Raw genomic sequence first — 19377 nt, forward strand, 5'->3', positions numbered from 1 at the left:
TTTGATTAAATATGCTAAAGTTTCTGTATCACAAAAACATCAGCTATCTCTGAGGGAATCAGATAAGAAGCACTGATTAATTTTATATGCAATGACCTTTATATTTATACGCAGGTTTGGCTTATAAATGTTTGCACTCAGTCGCAGCAGAACTGCTTTAATGTGTAATTTTAGTCTGTAAATGTAATCCCTTTTAAGTACAACATCCAAATTCAAAGTTCCTATATTCTAAGCACAATAATATTCATGTGTTTTGTATTTAATTCAAGCATTACATTCGTGGAAATCATTCCATCTTCCTTTTACATACAGCATAATCCCTCTGCATGTTTTCCCCTCATAAATGAGACTCCCAAGTTGTTTTCTTCATTTTCTATCATTGTACCACAACATGAAGCCAGGTTAATGTATAAATATTGTTTATTCATGGAATGACAACCATCATATTTTTATTATACCCTTAGGGTATGGAGTTCTTCAATTTAGATCCACACACTAAAGGCAAATCTTAGTTTGCAGCTTTGATTATTTCAAGGCCATAAAAAAAACTTGCCGCATTACACAAAACTAAAAAAGCAATTCCTGAGGTAGAGCAAGTCTCAGTAAAACCCAACACCTTCAGGTTTCACTTTACTGAACAGATTTCATTTGATCCAGGTGACACAGGTTCAGGCATCCTGGAGCCGACAGCTCCATCTCCTCAACAATCTTGCTTGACTTCCATTAGACACAAGCCGGGAAGGTGACCATTTGTGCTAGGGGGAGGAAAAACAGGGAGGAAATGGTTCAGAAATGTATGACTGGAGGGCAGAATGAGGCAGAGACGCTGCGGGGTTCTCACCTGGCGTGTCCGAGCAACACAACCACAGACAAGGTGCCAGCCGGGAGGAATCTGAAGAGCTTCTGCAGGCAGCGGTCTAGCTTCCTCATCACGACATCCATCTGCTGTTCCTACGCATATAAAACATAAGAGTCATCATTATACATGTTCTGTACATCAATAATATTCTGAAAAATCTAATTACCAAAGATGCTTTTAGCTCTCCTAATTGAATTCAATTTTATTTTTATAGCTCCAAATCACAACAGGAATTGCCTCAAAGTGCTTTTTATTGCAAGAAAACTCCAACAATCATATGATTCCCCTATGAGCAAGCTCCTTGGCGACAGTGGGAAGGAAAAACTCCCTTTTAACAGGAAGAAACCTCCAGCAGAGCCAGGCGCAGTCATCTGCACAAACATATTGCAGCATAACTATTACAGGAAATGAACCTATACTGAGATTGGATTCTTATAAAAGAAAAAAACACAATGCAGCACTATCTATATCAACCAATCACACGGAGATATCCTGAAACCACATGATGACATCCATCATACTCCATTCGTTAAACGTAGCAGCTTATCACGCTCACCATGGGGATCTGTATTTGTAAGATCGTGCCAGCTAAGCATCTAAAGATAATCATGGTCCCAGCACTATCCAGCTTTCTGTTTCTCGTACTCTTAAATCCAATTTAACAAACTCCAGTGGGGCTGTCACTTGGCCTCTGCTCAGAGTAACCCTGATATACTGTGAGCTCAAGGCTGCAGTTTTATCCCTGCGCTCTACAGAGTTATTTAGAATTCATGACGTGTTTTCTTTTTTCTCTTTTGAGGTGCTGACACGCTGTGTGAATTCTGGGATCAGTTTGATTTTCCACAGGAGGGAGAAATTAATTACTAGTCACATTTCAACTCAATAAAACCTGACCACACGTTCAGAAAGTGTGCAGATAGGAAAGAATAAAAGTAACTAACAGATTCAAATTCTTCTGTAAGACTTTACTATATTATATTTTTGGTCATATTCTTAATTAGTGAAGTCATCTGTGTGTGATGTTTCTTCTTGGTGTAGCCTTTCCTTTTTCCCTTTTTATTTGGGATTTTTATAGGATGACACAACAGAACTGCGTTATGACCCAGGATGGTTGAAATACTTGTTCAAAGAAAACAACAGTATTGAATTCAGAGCCTTGGAAAAAAAAAACCAAACATTTCAAATGAGACCTTTTTGTGCACATTTCCAGATCAATATTTTTATGCTTGACTTGACTGGAGTAGCTTTGCATGACTCACAGTTCTGCCCTGTTAGCAGGCCCCGAGTTCACGCGCTTTCTGAAAACAGGTCGTTTTAACTCCCCTCACTTTCAGGTCAGCTTTTTGATTGGCTTCCCTCTCAACCATTTTTGGCTAGAAAGAAAATTCAAATGGTTCCAAAAAGATGAGAATTATTTTGTCATTTTTACAGCCAAAATTATGAAACAAGTCCAGGCAACCTGTGTCAAACACGGGTGATAAAGGGTTAAAAAAAGAACAATCTACTCGTTACCTGAGCGCTGCTGTGCCTGTGGGTTGTCTCCTTAATCTCCGCTCCAACCCATGAAGGCAAATGGACCGGTGTCAGCGATGGACAGATGAGGTAGTTCTTCTTCCACAGATCCTCAGAAGAGTTGAGCGCTGCGCGTCTGTCCTCTGAATTCACAAACACTGACAGCCGGACATGTTAGACTCTGAAGTGTACGCAAACGTCCCACACAGCACGTGCAACGCGTGATAAATGTAGTTTTCACCTTACCTATGCGTGCATGTCCTGTGGATTCTTTAGGCTTGGCAGATAGGATGACTCTCTTAACTGTGCCAAAGTGGCCAAATGTCTCTCTGACTGACTCCTCACACAGTTCAGATTTAGAGGTATTGAGATGCAACCATTTGTTTATTTTAGCAGGAAGTAGCCCGTTTACTGTTTTCACAAGAGTGACATCTAAGCATTCAGCATCTGACGCATGCCCATTAACTTTTGTGGAAGTGCTGATGCACTCAGTCATACTGTGGTTCATTTTAACAGCGTAGAGGTGACGGGCATTCAGAGCGTCACCCATCAGTGCTTTAAGAGTCACGTCCAGATCTAGCATTGACTCACACACCGGCCTCTGTACCTAGAAAATAACAAGTAGTTGGAGATAATCTGCATAAATGTGGGCCTAACTGCAGCACAAAGGGAATAAATAACAGAAGCAAATGGGAAAAAAAGGAAAAGGAAGAGAGCTACCTTTATACTCTGCCCGAGCACATTAAGGCCATTCAGAGTTTTTACCGCCAGCATCGCTCCCTCCAGCAACTCAAACTCAATCTCTGCGTGTACCTGGGAGATCAAACACTTAAGCATTCAAGCAACGGTGAAGAATTTCGCAGCTCTGGTTTTATAGCGAATTGGTGAAACAATGAAAGCGATGCACACCCTGACCACTGTGTTCAACATCTTGACTTTTCGAACGGCTCCGCAGAAACTAAACAGCTGCTTCACGTCTCCGTCAGAGAAGCCTGTGGGGAACGGCCCAGCAAACACTACGCACATGTCCTGAAGTCTTGAGCAAGTCTGCAGGGAATAAATAGACAGAGTAAATACAAGCAAGCGAATGTCTTCAAAATGATACAAAGCGCTGGCGAAAAGCCTCACCATCTGATGGTGCCGCTCCTGATGAGGGAAGTAACTCTTCAGATGGTTTGACAAGGTGGAAAACTGAAGGACGGAGAAGAACGGCTGCGTTTTCAGATTTGGGAAAGATTTAAGCACCTGGAGGGGGGCGGTGCATAATGAGTTAGGTGTAATTGGGCAGAAGCAAAGCAGGAAGAGTTTACAAGAGGAAAGTGAGGGTAAATATGAAAGAAAAACAATGAACCAATACTTTCACATGTACTGGAGAAGGAGTCAGTAACGTCTAAAAAGCTTTGGGGGGTTCAGTCGAGTGTTTCATTACAGACACAAGAGACATCACCTTACTTCTTACCTCTTTGTCTGAGTTACACTGCTTGTGACTGGAATCTTTTCCTAAAAAGGCTACTGAACGTCCAAGTGCGTGTAGCACGTCAGAAAACCTGCACAAGAAGGAAAGACAGAGGACCTGTCAGCAGCAGGTGAACAACTCAATCCATCCACAGTATTCTGAGACGACTTTAATGCCTAAATTTGTTTTCTCATTTCAGACTTTCATAAAGTTGGTCAGTCTTAGCTGGTAGCTGAGGCCACTGGATGGAAAGAGATCCAAAACAAGACAAAAACAGATTACAGAGATCAGGAGGCCGATTGCAAATAGTTTCACAGTGTGTTAAATACCTCTGAAGATAACACAGTGGGTCACATGGGTCAGTTCCTACATGCTTACTGCAGGAGGTTTACATCCTGTTTTAAAACCTACATTTCTTCAAGTGCTTAATTTTCAGGTGTGCAATGCACTGCCTTAACTTGAAGGTTAAAAAAACCCGGACAAAGACACAGTTCACTCAGCTCAGAGCAAACATGAGACAATCCACCCCAGCAGACCTCCAAAATATGTGGACATTAACTACTTGACCTGACCTGCAACACTAAAGTGACATTTGTTATTCTACAATTCCATTTCACCCACTTCTCCTCCGTTTCACCCACTCCAGCGATCACCTTGAAGCTGAATGCAGCAGATTGAGTTTATTCGTTCAGGGTTTTCTCCTTCTCTCTCTCAGTAAATGACAAGCAGGGTCATTTAAGTTATTTGACCTTAAATTATATATAATGGCAGCATCTGAGTGCAGTAAGGTTAATTTTCTGACCTGCTCCACCTACAGGTTACATCAGGTCACTTTATAATTTGTTAATGCCTGGCTATAAGAAAACCCACACCCTCTGCTGTGTGTGGGGTTTACACATGACGAGAAGGAAGAAAGACTGGATGAGTAATCCCAGCATGGCTTAGTGGATCACTGTGTTTTACGTTTTTAGTCAGACCCATGTTTTTTTTTTTCTTTTTAAGGTTACCCAAACACAAGTTACAGACTGACCTGCACGCTAACAATATAGAGACTGTTGTACCTGTGACTCTGTGAGGGCTCCTCTCTTGTTTCTCTCCACAGCGCCTTCCAGTGAATCTCTAAAACCTGACAGTAAGCAAAGGAAATGTTAGATTATTCCTGTGTGTGTGAGTGTGTGTGTGCTTTTCCAAATATGATTTCCTACCTGGCGAGGTCCTGTTTTGATAAAGTACTGGGCCAGCTCTAGGGCTGCCAGAGCATCCTCAGTTGGATGATGACCCAACATATCTTCTGTTTGTATTTTCCTCCTGAGATACGAGTGGAAAATTAGGTTATCGATCACAGTGGGACAGAAATATTTAGAGATAACACGAGAACTCACTTCAGTATGATCCCAGTCAGAACCTTGAGCTTATACCTTCGCCCACACTCCCTCTTGTACAGCAGTGACGTGTCAACTACATGCTTGTGGATGAGCTGCGGGGCGGGCACAGACGCAACATGGTTTACAGTTCATGTTAATGACAAAACTGAAGTATTTCTTTTAAGATATTTTCTCTGAAATTACAGGACATGATTACTGCTGGAATAAAGTACTATTTCAGCCGAGTCAAGATGATCATGTTCTAACATTTCTGATAAATGTTAAAAAGCTGCCAATATCCTGCACACAGTGTTTTGTTTTAATATTTTGTTTTTGTGAGCCATGACTTCATCAGAAGGTTTGAAAGAAATCACTCACTTTCAAAGCTATGAGGTCATGTTCAAGAGAATGGCCCACCAGAACTGCCTCATGTGGCAAAATCCTAATAAGCATTTCTTGAACATCCTGCAGAGTCGTTGTTACTCGTTGCAACATCGCAGGTGTGATACCAGAGAATCTATCAGGAGATACGAGCAGTGTTGGAGAAAGAATTTCAGACAGAACAATGAATATGTTTCTATAAGATGTAACATATGACACTGACTGACACAGATTCCTGTACAAACATAATGTGACTCTTAACAATTTATTAAAACTCGAGACCATAAAAAAGCGTGTGTACTTGGTACAGTAGTTGAGAATGTGGTTCGGAGGTTTCACCAGCTCATCCATTAAACACTTCCCATCACCGTCCACCAGAGAAACACGAGTTAGCTCTTTTCCATCTTTTGTTACACACTGAAACATAAAATAAACATAACAGTGAGTGAATGCAAAAACTTAATCATACTAAAAATTGCAGGAAAAAAGCTACAAATCGATGTTATGGATGTAACCTTTTGTGCTGCAGTTGTTATCATAGGCATAGTCAATGAGATGCTAACACAGGCATGTGAGTGGAAGCTTCCTATTTACCGAGGCACACTGCCCTGCTGGGAAACACTGGGCAAAGAAATGGACATAGTGCTACAGTTTTTTTTTGTTTGTTTGTTTATTTTTAATCTGGGATCTGGTTTTCAAAAGTGTTGGGTAAGTCAAAAATCAGCCACACAATATAGCGCCGTACAGGTTGTTAGCTGTCAGCTGCACCTCTGTGATGCCACCTGATTCCATCGTGGAAAATGGGAAGTGACAAAATATTTTAGTCTCTCACCATTTCACAGTCGATTCCAAAGAGGGGGCTGCTGTCAGTCACACAGTCAGCGCAGTTTGTACACACAAATTCCTCAAAGCCGGGCATTCCTGTTTGAAAACAAATAAACCAACAGGTGAGGAGGAGACGCTGAGCCCACACAACACCATACCACTCATATTCAAGGTCAAAGCTCAAAGTAAATCTCGCCACTCAGCACTCATGTTGAAATGCCCCAGGTTGGCTTATTTTATTTTTCCATCTAATATTTGGTAATTTTGTCACAAGATATAGTTTAAAAAATATCAGATTACTGTTTTAACACACTAAACCCCAAATGGGCCCTGATCCTTCAGAGATCAGTGCTCAGGAGCACAGAATAAAGCTCTGTATGAATGGGTTGCTACGGCTTGTAGTAAAAAGCACCTTGGGAGTAGAAAAGTGTTAGATAGAAACAAGAAGAAGCCAAGTGGCAATTAAAAAAAAGGATGGAAAACAGAAACAATTGTGATTGATCCCAGTATGAACATCTATTTTTCTTTTCCTTTTTGTTGGATGGCCATGACAACATTAAAAAAATGCATCGACAGAAAAAAGATCCCTCTCATCTCTTATTTCATGATTTTTTTTTTATTACCAAATGTAATATTTGTAATATTGTGTCAACTCTTAGTTGACACAATATTACAAAGAGAAAAATTCTTACCTTTAACAGGGTAGTTATTCTTGATCATCTCATCCTCTGTGAGAACATATGCTGTGAGTCCTCTCCTCTCGGTCCCAAACACAGTGATGATTGGGTGGTTCTTCATCGCTGCACCAGTGCACAGAAAAAGTGAACACAGGTACAGAGAAGAGCAAAAACCTTACATGAAAACTCAAAAACACCAGAGAGATCGAATATTCTTCACTTAATGTAACAGTATAATAATATGATGAATATTAATAAGAAAAGATAATAGGAGCTAAATGAATCCATCATCCATCACATGATTCTCACCTTCCTGCAGTTCCTCATCTGGTTTGGAGACAGACAAACTGTCCTGTTTGGGAACTTGACTGGAAAAGATTCCAGATACTACATCTACAGATGATGGCGTGAAGGTGACCCTCTAAAAAAAGTAAGATTTATTTATTTTTTTGCTAAAGTGCTACGAATATGACTTCACTCATAAATAATTTGATTTGCTGTGTTTATTTTCCCTCTTACAGAAGTGTAGCTGGTCCTGAGGTGCTGCAGACAGAGGTAGTGTTTGTAAAAGTGATTCTGTGTCAGGTCCTCCACAATCACAACATTTACACCTTTAACCCTTCTGTGATGGCGGAGACGGCACCAGCTGGTAGACAGAAAAAAACACATTTTAAATTATTATTATTATGTGAGTATAACGGCACAGTATGAGTTACTGAGGACTCTTTGACACCAGCTGATGGGGTAGATAACACATTACTACTGCAGCTGTTACCTGGGCTTTTTGATGCCACCTGCTTTCCCGAGAGCGGCATACTGCAGCAGCTCTGTCAGTTCATTCAGGGCGATCGGTTGCTGAAGGCAGTCAGGCAATATCGAAACCCTTGGCAAGCAAGAGGCAGGTCCACACTGCAGCACCTCATCATCTCGCTGTTCAGTTTTGAATCTCTTAGCCTCCTCCTGAGCTGTGTGGGTGCTGTTTTTCCTTTTCTTTGCTTTGCACTTTGCAACTGTGGAAGACTCCATGTTCCAGCCAATTATATTTACACTGGAAGGCAAACCAAAAACATATTTCAGTTTGGGTAGAGCTAAGATTTACTGCTGCTCCTTTTTAAATGTGCAATGTTTGTAGGTTCAAATAAGTGCAGAGCAATGCAGCCTTGTTCTGTAGAGCTGGAGCTCAAACTTTAGAGTTACTAATATAGCTGTGGGCATTAAAAACAGCTAAGAATCACACGCTGTCAGTGAGCTTTTTCATTTTCATGTTTACTTAATTTTGGAGCTGGTAATTGTTCGTTGAACTGTATTTTCGACAGGCAGTTTAAACCAAAATAAAATACAGAAAGACTATGCTACGTTTACAGCACATTACCCAGAGCTGGGGAACTGAAAACACAGCGAAGCCATTTGTTATCAACAAAAGTTCAGTTTCACAAATTAAAGTGCTCATAAATGCTGGTTCAGCGGACGACTTTCTTATTCTTCTCTTTCTGGTTAGTTAGTTTATTTATATCAGATTCACAGTTACACAGGAAATCTCAACCTAGCTGAAATTTTAGTTTAAATCAAATTTGAAGTCCGGTATACGCGTGAGATGTATAATAAGGGTAAAATTGTGTAAATACCACACGCCATAGGTCCGGTTTGGTCCAAAATTATATGTTTCTGCCAATATCTTCAGTTAGTAACACATGGCTAAAGCATGTGTTACTAGTTTTGTCTTGTAAGTGCAAATAAAAACAGGTACTAGCACTACTTCCTGTCTGTAACTTTAAAAATAAAACACGAGTAGCTACGGCTATGTGCATGTAGCAGAATTGTTGTTTATAGATTAGCATTTTCTAGTTAGTTCTTAATTTTTATTCCATTTTGACTTTTTTGTTTAAAATTGAGCTTGGTTTCAGTTAGTTTCCAGGGGGAATTTTTTTGTTTTAATTTAGTTATTGTTATTTAATGTTTAGATTTATTTGTTAATGGTTTCAGTGTTATTTTTCACAATTTTTTCAATTATTATTGTATGAAGCACATATTTCAGGGGCAAGCTTCAGGAAAATCAGCAAAGTTACTACAATAAAAACACAGCACTTTTTAAAAGCAGCTGGCTCACAGGCATGCAGACAACCACAATCTCAGTATACACGACGTCAGTGCCTCATCAAGCATGTTGTAATAAGGTTTTTACCAAACAGATACTAAAACAGGATATTTCATCTATAGTTTTTATTCTTTTTGTTTTAAACATTTTTCGAGTTCACAAAACCGTTTCTGATAGTTTAATTTGACGTTTTTAAGTCGTTTTTATTTTTGTTTAAGTTTTTACAAAAGTGGAGTATTTTTCACACATCTAGTCTTAGATTTTGTTCAGTTTTTTGTTAACTATATAACAACCTAGCTGCTTTGAGTGTTAAGAGGTCTTTTATTTTGATAAGAAATCGTAAGACGGCAACAGAAGCTCGACTATTTTTGACTCTACAGTGATGCCTGCCGACTTGCAGGCTTAAATAATCGAGCTCGGAGCTACAGATGCCGTTTTGAAAGAAACAGCGCGAATTCCCCGAGTTTTCAATTAATGGCTAAAGTCAAGCTCCTGCTATAGTTCACAGTTTCTCATAGAAAGACGGTCGCAGAAACATCACCGTGGCAAAATTAAATAACAGCTATGACCACAAAGAAATTGGCGAAGTAAGTAAAATTAGCCTGTTTGCTGGCTTATCTGCTAACCTAAACAAACTGAACAAAGGAACGTGTTTTGAAAGCAACGAATAAGTTTATGTCGATTACAAGTTACGTTTTTCAATATTGTTTTAGATAAATGCTATAAGTACATCTGCGAGGACAGCGTATTCAGTTAAAAGTAGAATTGTGGTTCACTGTAAACTTTAAATTCAGGTGTTGTTACGATATACACACTATTTTATCTTCGTCCCTTCGCAGGGAATTAGGATTGTTGAGACAGCGGAGCAAGTCCTCTGTGTCGAAGAAATCTGTGGTATCAAGTGAGTATGCCACGTTCAAATCGGATTTGTTTGACAGTTGATTTTTTTTTTTTAACACTGGATCATGGCTGTGAAAACTGTCTGGTTCTTTCAGATCAAATATTTTCTTATCTGATTGTGATCGACTTTGAGTCCACTTGCTGGAGAGAGAAAAACAACCGCAGCCAAGAAATTAGTAAGGAGCAGATTTAACATTCACAGTTTACATCCGGGTGATGTCCTTACTGTTTTAACACCGGCCCATCTTTTCTTTCTTCCTCCCTGCAGTCGAGTTTCCTGCTGTTCTGCTGAACACGTCCACGGGGGAGATGGAGTCTGAATTTCACACTTATGTTCAACCCCAGGAGCACCCCATCCTGTCTGACTTCTGCACTGAGCTGACTGGGATTACACAGGTGTCTGCAGCATACACATTTAAAAATGCCAGCATGCTCTGTGTTACATTACAACCAACTTTTATTTCTCTCTTGTACAGATGCAGGTTGAAGCAGGGATCCCGCTTCACATCTGTCTCTCGCGGTTCAGCCGTTGGCTCCAAAACCTTCAGCTCGAAATGGGAGTGGCCTTTGCCAACAAAGACCAGAGATGTTCGGGACCGTCTCAAAAGCTGTGTACTTTCCTCACGTGGTCAGGTAAAAGTTCTCAGTATATTGGTCTACACATCTGTAAGCTCAGCATTGCTATGAATTGACATTGGTGAACCACTGGGGTCTCAATTGTATTTTTAAACTAGCTATAGAGAACCATTAAATCTGCTCATTTACTGCAGTTCTTAAGACTATTTAAGGTATTAAATGGTATAAAATGAGCAAAAGTGCACTGAAATTTGTGTTCTTTGGTCTCTGCTGGGTGTCAGACTGGGATCTTGGAGTTTGTCTGCAGTACGAGTGTAAACGCAAACAGCTTCATAAACCTGATGTTCTCAACAGCTGGATAGACCTGAGAAGCACATACCGGGTAAGAGTTTCGAAGGTGTCTTTGTTTATTGTATGTTTTATTTAAGCATAAAATGTTTAAATGGGTGTCAGTTTTAAGGTAAAAGCACAAAGACTAGAATACAGATTTAAGTGAGTCCAAAAAGGCATATATTATGCAGTAAAAGGAGTACATATTTTTATTAAGATCTAAGATGTCACAGACTGTGTAATTGAGCTGATTTACTCTAATTACCTCTGCTCATGTGGTTGTTTCTCTAACTTCTTTTTGTTTTTCCAGCTTTTTTACAACAGGAAACCCAAAGGCCTGAATGGAGCTCTTCAGGATCTCGGAATACAGTTTTCGGGCAGAGAACATTCTGGTATGTGACCAAGTGTAGATAATTCTGTATTACACACGACCATCAACCTAACGGCCTAACCCTTCTTTGTTTTCTCTCTCAGGTTTAGATGATGCCCGAAACACAGCTCAGCTGGCAGCAAGAATGATGAGGGATGGGTGCATAATGAAGGTTACTAGGAGCCTGGAGAGGGTGAGTGGCCGGCCGATGTCGCCCTTAACGAACCCCAACTCTGGAAATCCTAGCATCCCTCATCATCTTCCAAATTTAAAAGCTCTGTGAAGATAATAATATAAAGGAAATTTGCTCTGTGCAAAAACATTTTGATTGTGGACATTTTTTAAAAATGTTGTACTGATTTAGATTTTATTTATTAATAAAATCATATCTTTAAGTTTGTATTTTGTGTGCTTGGAGAGAAGACAACATTAGAACTAAGTATACTGTATTGCCAATGGTGTTCGCTCGTCTGCCTTCACACACATATGAACTTTAGTGACGTCCCATTTTTAATCCAAAGAGTTTTATGTCAGTTCACCCTTTGTAGCTGTGATAGCTTCAGCTCTTCTGGGAAACCTTTCCACTGGGTTTAGGACTGTTTATGGGAATTTCTGACCGTTGTCTGGAATCACATTTGTAAGGTCAGACACTGATGTTGGATGAGAAGGCCTGGCTCGGAGTTTCTACACTAACTTATCTCAAAGGTGTTCTATTGGGTTCAGGTCAGGACTCTGTGCAGGCCATTCTTTCACACCTGCATCCATGGAAATAACTGGAAAACCTGAGTTTGGAAATCCAATTATTTTGCTGGCTGAGGGAATGCTGTTGGCAATATAGTTTATGTAACTCAGAAGAAGTGCTTCCAGAGTTAATTTGATAGTTAATGGGTTGTACCATTCAGATACTGATTTAAAATCTTCTCTGTGTCCTGTAGACCCCGGTGATGGCCAAACCAGTGTTTGGAAACACTGCCTGTCCTGCAGACAAGAAAGAAAAACCTAATGAGAATGAAAAGAAAAATGCAGTCATCCGTAGCAAACACTCATCATTTAAAATTCCCCTCAAAGCTTGTCAAAAACAACCATGTCCCGAGGAGATTGCTCAAAACTTTGCCACAGAGAAAAACCCAAGCTCCGTTTACAAATCTGCTCAAATCTGTCAAAGCCTGATCTCACCAAAGACTCTTCTGAACGGCACGATGGCGCCGCTGTTGAGGCACGGCAGGAAATCAGTCACAGCAGAGGCTGCCCCTAGCCTTTCCACCTCAGTTGTTACAAACTGTGTTTCTCCCCAGAATAACAATAGCAGTCTTATTCTGTGTTCCACTACCGTGAGCTGCTTTTCAAATCTGTCTCCACCAAACTGGGCCTCAAAAACAGAAGCAATGCTAGGATCCACGGAGAAAGAGGAGGGTGCGGAGCTTTTAGTGGAAACTGAGGAGAGGTGCGGCTCATATGACGACATGGTGTTGGAGGGTGATGTTAATGAAGCAAATGATGAATGTGATGCAGAGTACATGTCCGAGTTTGATAGTGGATCTTATGATTGGTTAGAGCAGCATACTTCACATTCAGCAGGAAGTCGGCTCACTTTGAATGATGATATGAGAGAATCAACTGGAAAGAGCTCTAAAATGCAAAAGATTACCACAGATTCTACCAGTAAAGGTCAAAAATCTCATTGTTGTATCTTAACAGCAATGAACAACAGAACAACAACAGAAACGATGCATTCAGTGACCTCAGATATTTATTTTGCTGTGCCTAAAACTGTTAACATTGGTAAATCAAATCAGTGCAACACAGGACTTAGAACCTCCCTCCAACTTCACAAAACATCATATGTTCCCACTAAGAACTGTTCGATTAGGCCTAATCCTTTTGTCCCAGAAAAAACCTCCACCCCCAACACGTCCTTTGCCCGGCCCAAACCCGCCATCACACAAATCCCAAAACATAAAGACACTCTGAGATCCTCCTTTACCATCTACACCGAGCCGGCCAAACAAGCTACAGCTCCCTTGCGTCCTTCCTCACACGGCAGTGTCCTCTCCTCTTTGTCAACCAACGCTCTCCCCTCTCGTGCCGACCGTTCCATCATTTCTGTGAGAGGAGCTCAGAAGATCACTTCTCCACTGTGCGCGTGCGGTCGTCGTGCAAAGCGTCAGGTCGTGTCAAACGGCGGTCCAAACCACGGTCGAGGATTTTATTGCTGCCCAGTCCGCCGATCGGGCAGCGGAGGACGGATGGAGAAAGGGTGCGAGTTTTTTAAGTGGGAGTCGGCCGTGATGAAGAGCGCATCAGCGGCCGCTCCTGCTGTCGGATCCTCTGTTTCACTCTGTCAGCTCAACTCCACTGTGTCCCATCGTCCAGCCCACACGTCACTGCTAAGGAAAAGCTACTGAAATCCTCCATCATACATTAGTACAGGGGTAGGCAACTCCAGGCCTCGAGTGCCGGTGTCCTGGAGGTTTTAGATGTGTCCATGATCCATCACAGCTGATTTAAAGGGCTAAATGACTCCTCAGCATTTCTTGAAGTTCTCCAGAGGCCTGGTAATGAACTAATCATTTGATTCAGGTGTGTTAACCCAGGGTGCGATCTAAAACCTGCAGGACACCGGCACTCGAGGCCTTGAGTTGCCTACCCCTGCATTAGTATTATTGGTGGAAAGGCTAGTATTATGGCATCAATGCCAATCAATATCACAAACTAACCACCTCTGATTACCAGTTTTAATTAACTCTTTATATAAATATAGGCATTTATATACATTTGTAACTTTACATACTTGTTAATAATTTCAAACTGAATTTCTGTTATCACTGTGGTCCACCTGGAGAACCTTTGAGACACACCAGGGGGACCTGGCCCATGTGTTTGGGAAACACTGGATTCATTCATTACTACACTGATCAATAACTGGGGCCACTCAAAAGAGAAAATAATTTATTATTATGTTGTTTATATTAAATATATTTTTAAATTTGAATCAAGGATCCATTAAATTCTTTTATAATAATAAAGTTGATTATATTTGTCTGCAGGTAGAGAGGAACCATGATCTTTAACAGAGTATAGAAAGTATTGACCACCAGAAGGCAACTTCTCTGTTGGTGTTTAGAATATCACAAAAACAGCTAGCTGGTATAAGCAGAGTGTGGAAAAAGTAACTACATATAACAAATGTTAGGGAATTCTGCTTGTATTGCATTTTTGAAATAAATATCAGCTAATGTATCAGAATATTGGCTTTTTATATCGCTAAATATTGGTAGAAGCATTGGTCCTAAAAATTGGTCAGGTCACGTTTGAATCTGTAGGAGCCAGAACTCAGGCTGAGTTTTAGTAGCTCAAATAATTCACTCAATGACAAGCAATTCAGTGTATAACTGTTGTGTAATTAGTTTGGTTAAAATTCTGTCTCTCTCCATTAATATGAAAATATTATTAAAAATGTGAGACTGTTCATTTCTTTGTAAGCTAGCAAACTTACAGATTCACCTGCGGTTGAAATAATTATTTCCTCGACTATTTCCACTGTGACATAACCTATTGGTTACAGATGGTCCCAGTTTGAAGTTTAAGCTTCCAGTTGAGTGTTGCCACCACTACAAAAAATCAGATGTGACAAGGAAAGGCGGGTCTGACTGTCAAACCACACACTGGCTAATGACTTCTGACTGACAGCTCATTAGGTAATAATAATAATGTGGTTTTTAAGATAATCCCATGACCAAAATTTTTAAAAAAAGACAACTTTATTTATTCAATGTGTTCCAAAATGAGTGACTGAGCCCATAAACTCGAGAGGTCATGTCATGGTGATTTTTCCATAGACTTCAATAGGGCTGGATGTCTTTTTTGGAACCACCGGCATCGCCTTCTAGTGGCTTTCAGATAGTGTTCAGGGTTTTTTTTATACTATCACATAATCTACATGTGATAGTATAATTTTTTTTATACCATCTATGGTTCTATTCAATTCAATGCAATTTCAATTCATTTTTATTTATATAGCACCAAATCACAACAAAAGTTGCCTCAAGGCGCTTCATAGATACAGAGGAAAAACCCAACAATCATATGACCCCTTATGAGCAAGCACTTTGGCGACAGTGGGAAGGAAAAACTCCCTTTTAACAGGAACAAACCTCCGGCAGAACCAGGCTCAGGGAGGGGCGGCCATCTGCTGCGACCGGTTGGGGTGAGAGAAGGAAGACACTCACTCCTAGTGTTGGCTAAAAGAAATCAGTAACTCTTGTGTAACATTGTCTGTGAAATTGAGTTATTTGTAAACACTGATTCCTGATATAAATTACATGGGTGGAAACTCTTTAACACTTATTCATTCAGGATGTACTTTAGCATTGTTTTGGAATGATTTCGAGTTTGACCCCCCTCCCCCAAATATATATCAACCTTATAATGATTATTATTATTTACCAAATACATTTTTAAATATATGGGTTTTTTTCTTGTCAAACAATATAATGTACAATAGCAATTTTAACAGAAAAAAGATTGTGAACAAGAACAAATGTTTACTGTGACAACATTGTAAATAAAGTTGTTGTTTTTTTTAGTTATTTTGTATTATTTTAAGAATGTGGTCATTTTTTTTGGAAATCTGATACGGTGTCCTAGAGTAGCGTAGTTTAACACGCGGCCAGAGACTTTTGTCCCTCCTGACACGCCGTACAGGATGACCAACAAACGTGCACGGAGACCTCCTTTCTTGGAACGGCTATGGTTTGAACGCACGTGAGGGGGGAAAAGGCTGCACCAGTCCGTCAACTTCACTCGGTTTTTATATTGTTGCTGCAGGTTTAAAATCTCCGACAGTTCGTGTTGAGCTTACGGCTAATACAGGCGAGGAGGTACAATCAAAACAAACACAAAACAGGTAGCCGATAAGCTAGTGAGCCTCCAAACTCCCGGTTTTAGTTCTGTATCTGAAAGCGCTCTGGAAAGATGTCAGCCGTGCAAAACGAATCCAGGAAACGGAGCAAGAAGCGCTTTATGGCCGGCCACCACAGCAAGCGGTGGAAGGGCTCCCGGGAGCTGGAGGTGGGCATGCAGGGGATCCTCATCACATGCAACATGAACGAGAGAAAGTGCACGGCGGAGGCCTTGAATCTGCTCGGTGAATACGCAGACAAGCTCTATGGTCTCGAGCAGGTAAGTTTACATTGTTTACATTATTGGATCAAAGGCCTCCGACGAGCAGTGTTTGGGGCTAATATGCTGGATGGTTTGAGTTAAACTAGGATTTAGCTTGCTCTGTTAATGGAGTAAGGGAAAAGCAACGATCTCATACAAGCTATAATGAATATGTGAAGAACAAATGGCTGGTTTCGGTGTTTCCACGTGTGATTGCTTCTTTTCTCATGTTTTACGTTACTGGAAATGCTTTCGTGTTCCACATGCGTAAAACGAGAAGCACACATGTTGCTTTTTCGTATCACTTGTACTTTTTTGTGTGTTTTTAATGCTCTACATTCAGTAATTTTCTGTGCTTATTATTCTCTTAGTGTAGTTCTTTGATTTAACTTGTGTCAAGGCAACATACAAAGTAAGAATGGCATTGCCCAGCGTAACCTCTGTGTTTTGCAGTGTGCATATATGACAAAAAAGTTGACTTGATTCTTGCTCACAGCTTCAGGAAAATACGGGGAGCAGCAGTGAAGAAGAGGAGGCTGAAGAAGAAGATGTTGATGTTGCCCTGAAGAAAGAAGTGGCCCAGCTGCGAGCATCAGAAACTAAACAGGAGAGGCGCTTCCAGGCACTCCACAGCGGAGCAAACAACGTGATCTTCATCAGAACTCAGAATATCGGTAAAGCTTTTTGTAGTTGATGCGAGTCTGTCTTTCAGTGTTTTTGTTTGGGCTTTTTTTTCTGATTTTTGTTTTATTTTGTTTTTCTGTAGAGTCTGATAAACTGGTTCATCATATCCTGTCAGATCTCCATACTACAAAGAAGAAAAAGTCACGTGTCATCCTTCGAATGTTGCCAGTAAGTAGCTTAGTTGCGAGTCTCGATGTGCATATGCGTTTGAACTGATGCAGGATAGAGAGATGGGTTGTTGAATCATCTGAGCATTCACATGACTGAAGCTCTAAAATAGTGCTTTTAAAATGAGCTATTATTTGATATTGATGCATTATGACAACAGTAAAACCCTTGGGGTTTTTTTTTCTTTCTTCTTTCAGGTAACTGGAACCTGCAAAGCTTTTCAGGAAGACATGGTGAAATATCTGACCACTTTCCTGGAGCCTTGGTTCAAAACTCCAAGCTGTGCTACCTACCAGATTGCGTTCAAGGCTCGCAACAGCAACCACAACAAGCGAGACGAAATCATCAAATCTATCGCAGGTAGGCTCGTTCATTTTCCATGTTTTTCATGGCTGCCGGTGCCCGTGCTAAAGGAAACTAACTCCTTTCGAATCCGACTGTTTTACAGGCCTTGTGGGGAAGATGAACCCTAAGAACAAAGTGGATTTGACAAACCCTGAACTGACAATCATTGTGGAGGTCATCAAGACAGTGTGTTGCCTCAGTGTGGTAAAAGACTATACGCTGTACAGAAAGTACAACGTTCAGGAAGTGGTGAAAGACGACATATTGAAGCCTGACGTGACCACAGCAAAAGCAGACGCAGACACAAGCGATCAGACGGAGAAACCCGATGCGGGAGAGACTGACAGAAGAGAGACGAAGGGCGAAGAAGATAAGGGCACGAGTGTTTCAGAGAAGGGGGAGGGTGATGAGGGTGAAGGTGGGGGGGAGTGAAAGCTCACACTGAAGAAAATCGTTGAGGAAATACCGTTTAATTTTCTTTGTAGTGCCGTGCTTTTGTTTTAAATGGACTGATTTGTCAACATCATGAACTCCGTAAACATCACAAACGATTCTAATATAATTTAATATTTGGGTTTTTTTAATATTCATGGGGATATCTGGCATCCATTATCACCTTTATTGAGTTGTACATTTCAAATGGGAGAATTTTTTAATTGATGTTACAAACTATTTGTAGCTGCTCACAGTTTTTGGTTTGTCTTTTTGTTTGTTTGTTCTTTTAAATGGTTAATTTGACTTTTAATTTCAGTGTGTTTTTATTACTCGCTTAAAAATGGACTTTTCTTCAAGTTAACAGGCATCACTCCTAGTACCTTTTACTGTTGTGTAACTTGTTTCCTATATTCGTCCCTGCTGCCCGTGTGTTTAACTGGTTCCTCACGTATCCTTTACTTGGTTCGTGGTGCTCTCTGTTCTGCTCATTGGGACAATAAACAGAACGAAGTGGAGGAGAGTGAGCAGGTTAGAAATGGCATACATATAAACTCTGTATGGTGTGTTACACTTAGAAAGTGTAGATACTTCTTTGGCAGTTCTTTTGTGCTCCACAAGATGGAGATAAAACATCATTTTCCAGAGTACTGACTGTTACGTGATAATTGTGCTACCCTCTAAATGGATATTTGTAGCTATACTGCGTACTGTTGTTTTCTTTTAAAAATTATTTTAGGAGAAACAGACTTGCGTTTGTTTTAGTCTTGAATACTACATAATCCTACTTGAATACTCCAGGCTGTACCTACCGTTTAAAATATAAAACACTTCATATAAGAGAGTAACATCTTATTACAGAATACATGAAGAGTATAACCTGTTACACAGACAAATTTTATATGAGTGCAGTTTTTTCTTTTGGCGTCGCTCCAGCTGTTGCTGCTGGAGCGACGCCAGCAGAGGAAGAAATATTTCAGCCATTCTAGTGCTTGATTGATATCGTGCAGTTGAGAACAAATTAATCTCCGGTCTGAAGGTGCGGTCCTACCTGTGAGTACTTGTTATTCATGCATTAAGTTTCTAATGAATACTGACTACTCCCGTGCAGTGTGTCAAGTGCATTGTTTAGAACACTGCAATAAACAACTGATACTGGGAAGAAAGTACGGGTGGGCTGTGAGAGGCACCGACTCTCACATAAGCTGTTTTTTTTTTGGGGGGGTTCATTTCTATATTA

At 40.4% G+C, this 19377-nt stretch overlaps 3 protein-coding genes across 3 annotated transcripts; 2 read left to right on the forward strand and 1 right to left on the reverse strand.

Annotated features, from left to right (window-relative positions):
* Nucleotides 1-402: 402 nt before the first annotated feature.
* rexo5 (RNA exonuclease 5) lies at nt 403-8834 on the reverse strand. Its single transcript, XM_080881236.1, has 19 exons — nt 8700-8834; nt 7850-8122; nt 7594-7720; nt 7384-7495; nt 7090-7197; nt 6405-6493; nt 5874-5989; nt 5570-5708; nt 5210-5304; nt 5033-5135; nt 4889-4953; nt 3831-3918; nt 3500-3616; nt 3281-3418; nt 3092-3184; nt 2618-2978; nt 2372-2529; nt 842-951; nt 403-755 (listed from the first exon to the last, which is right to left on the reverse strand). Exons 2-19 carry the CDS (start codon nt 8098-8100, stop codon nt 701-703), a joined length of 2325 nt encoding a protein of 774 aa, XP_080737362.1. The 5' UTR covers nt 8101-8122; nt 8700-8834; the 3' UTR covers nt 403-700.
* Nucleotides 8835-9547: 713 nt separating this feature from the next.
* Nucleotides 9548-15898, forward strand: eri2 (ERI1 exoribonuclease family member 2). Its single transcript, XM_080879423.1, has 9 exons — nt 9548-9756; nt 10009-10070; nt 10165-10245; nt 10338-10465; nt 10546-10702; nt 10927-11027; nt 11286-11367; nt 11450-11538; nt 12281-15898. Exons 1-9 carry the CDS (start codon nt 9734-9736, stop codon nt 13748-13750), a joined length of 2193 nt encoding a protein of 730 aa, XP_080735549.1. The 5' UTR covers nt 9548-9733; the 3' UTR covers nt 13751-15898.
* A 154-nt stretch (nt 15899-16052) lies between these two features.
* Nucleotides 16053-18977, forward strand: thumpd1 (THUMP domain containing 1). Its single transcript, XM_080879790.1, has 5 exons — nt 16053-16526; nt 17005-17182; nt 17275-17360; nt 17558-17720; nt 17809-18977. Exons 1-5 carry the CDS (start codon nt 16320-16322, stop codon nt 18135-18137), a joined length of 963 nt encoding a protein of 320 aa, XP_080735916.1. The 5' UTR covers nt 16053-16319; the 3' UTR covers nt 18138-18977.
* The last annotated feature ends 400 nt before the right edge of the window (nt 18978-19377 follow it).

The sequence above is a fragment of the Rhamphochromis sp. 'chilingali' genome (genome assembly GCF_963969265.1).
Source record: "Rhamphochromis sp. 'chilingali' genome assembly, chromosome: 4".
Taxonomy (NCBI): domain Eukaryota; kingdom Metazoa; phylum Chordata; class Actinopteri; order Cichliformes; family Cichlidae; genus Rhamphochromis; species Rhamphochromis sp. 'chilingali'.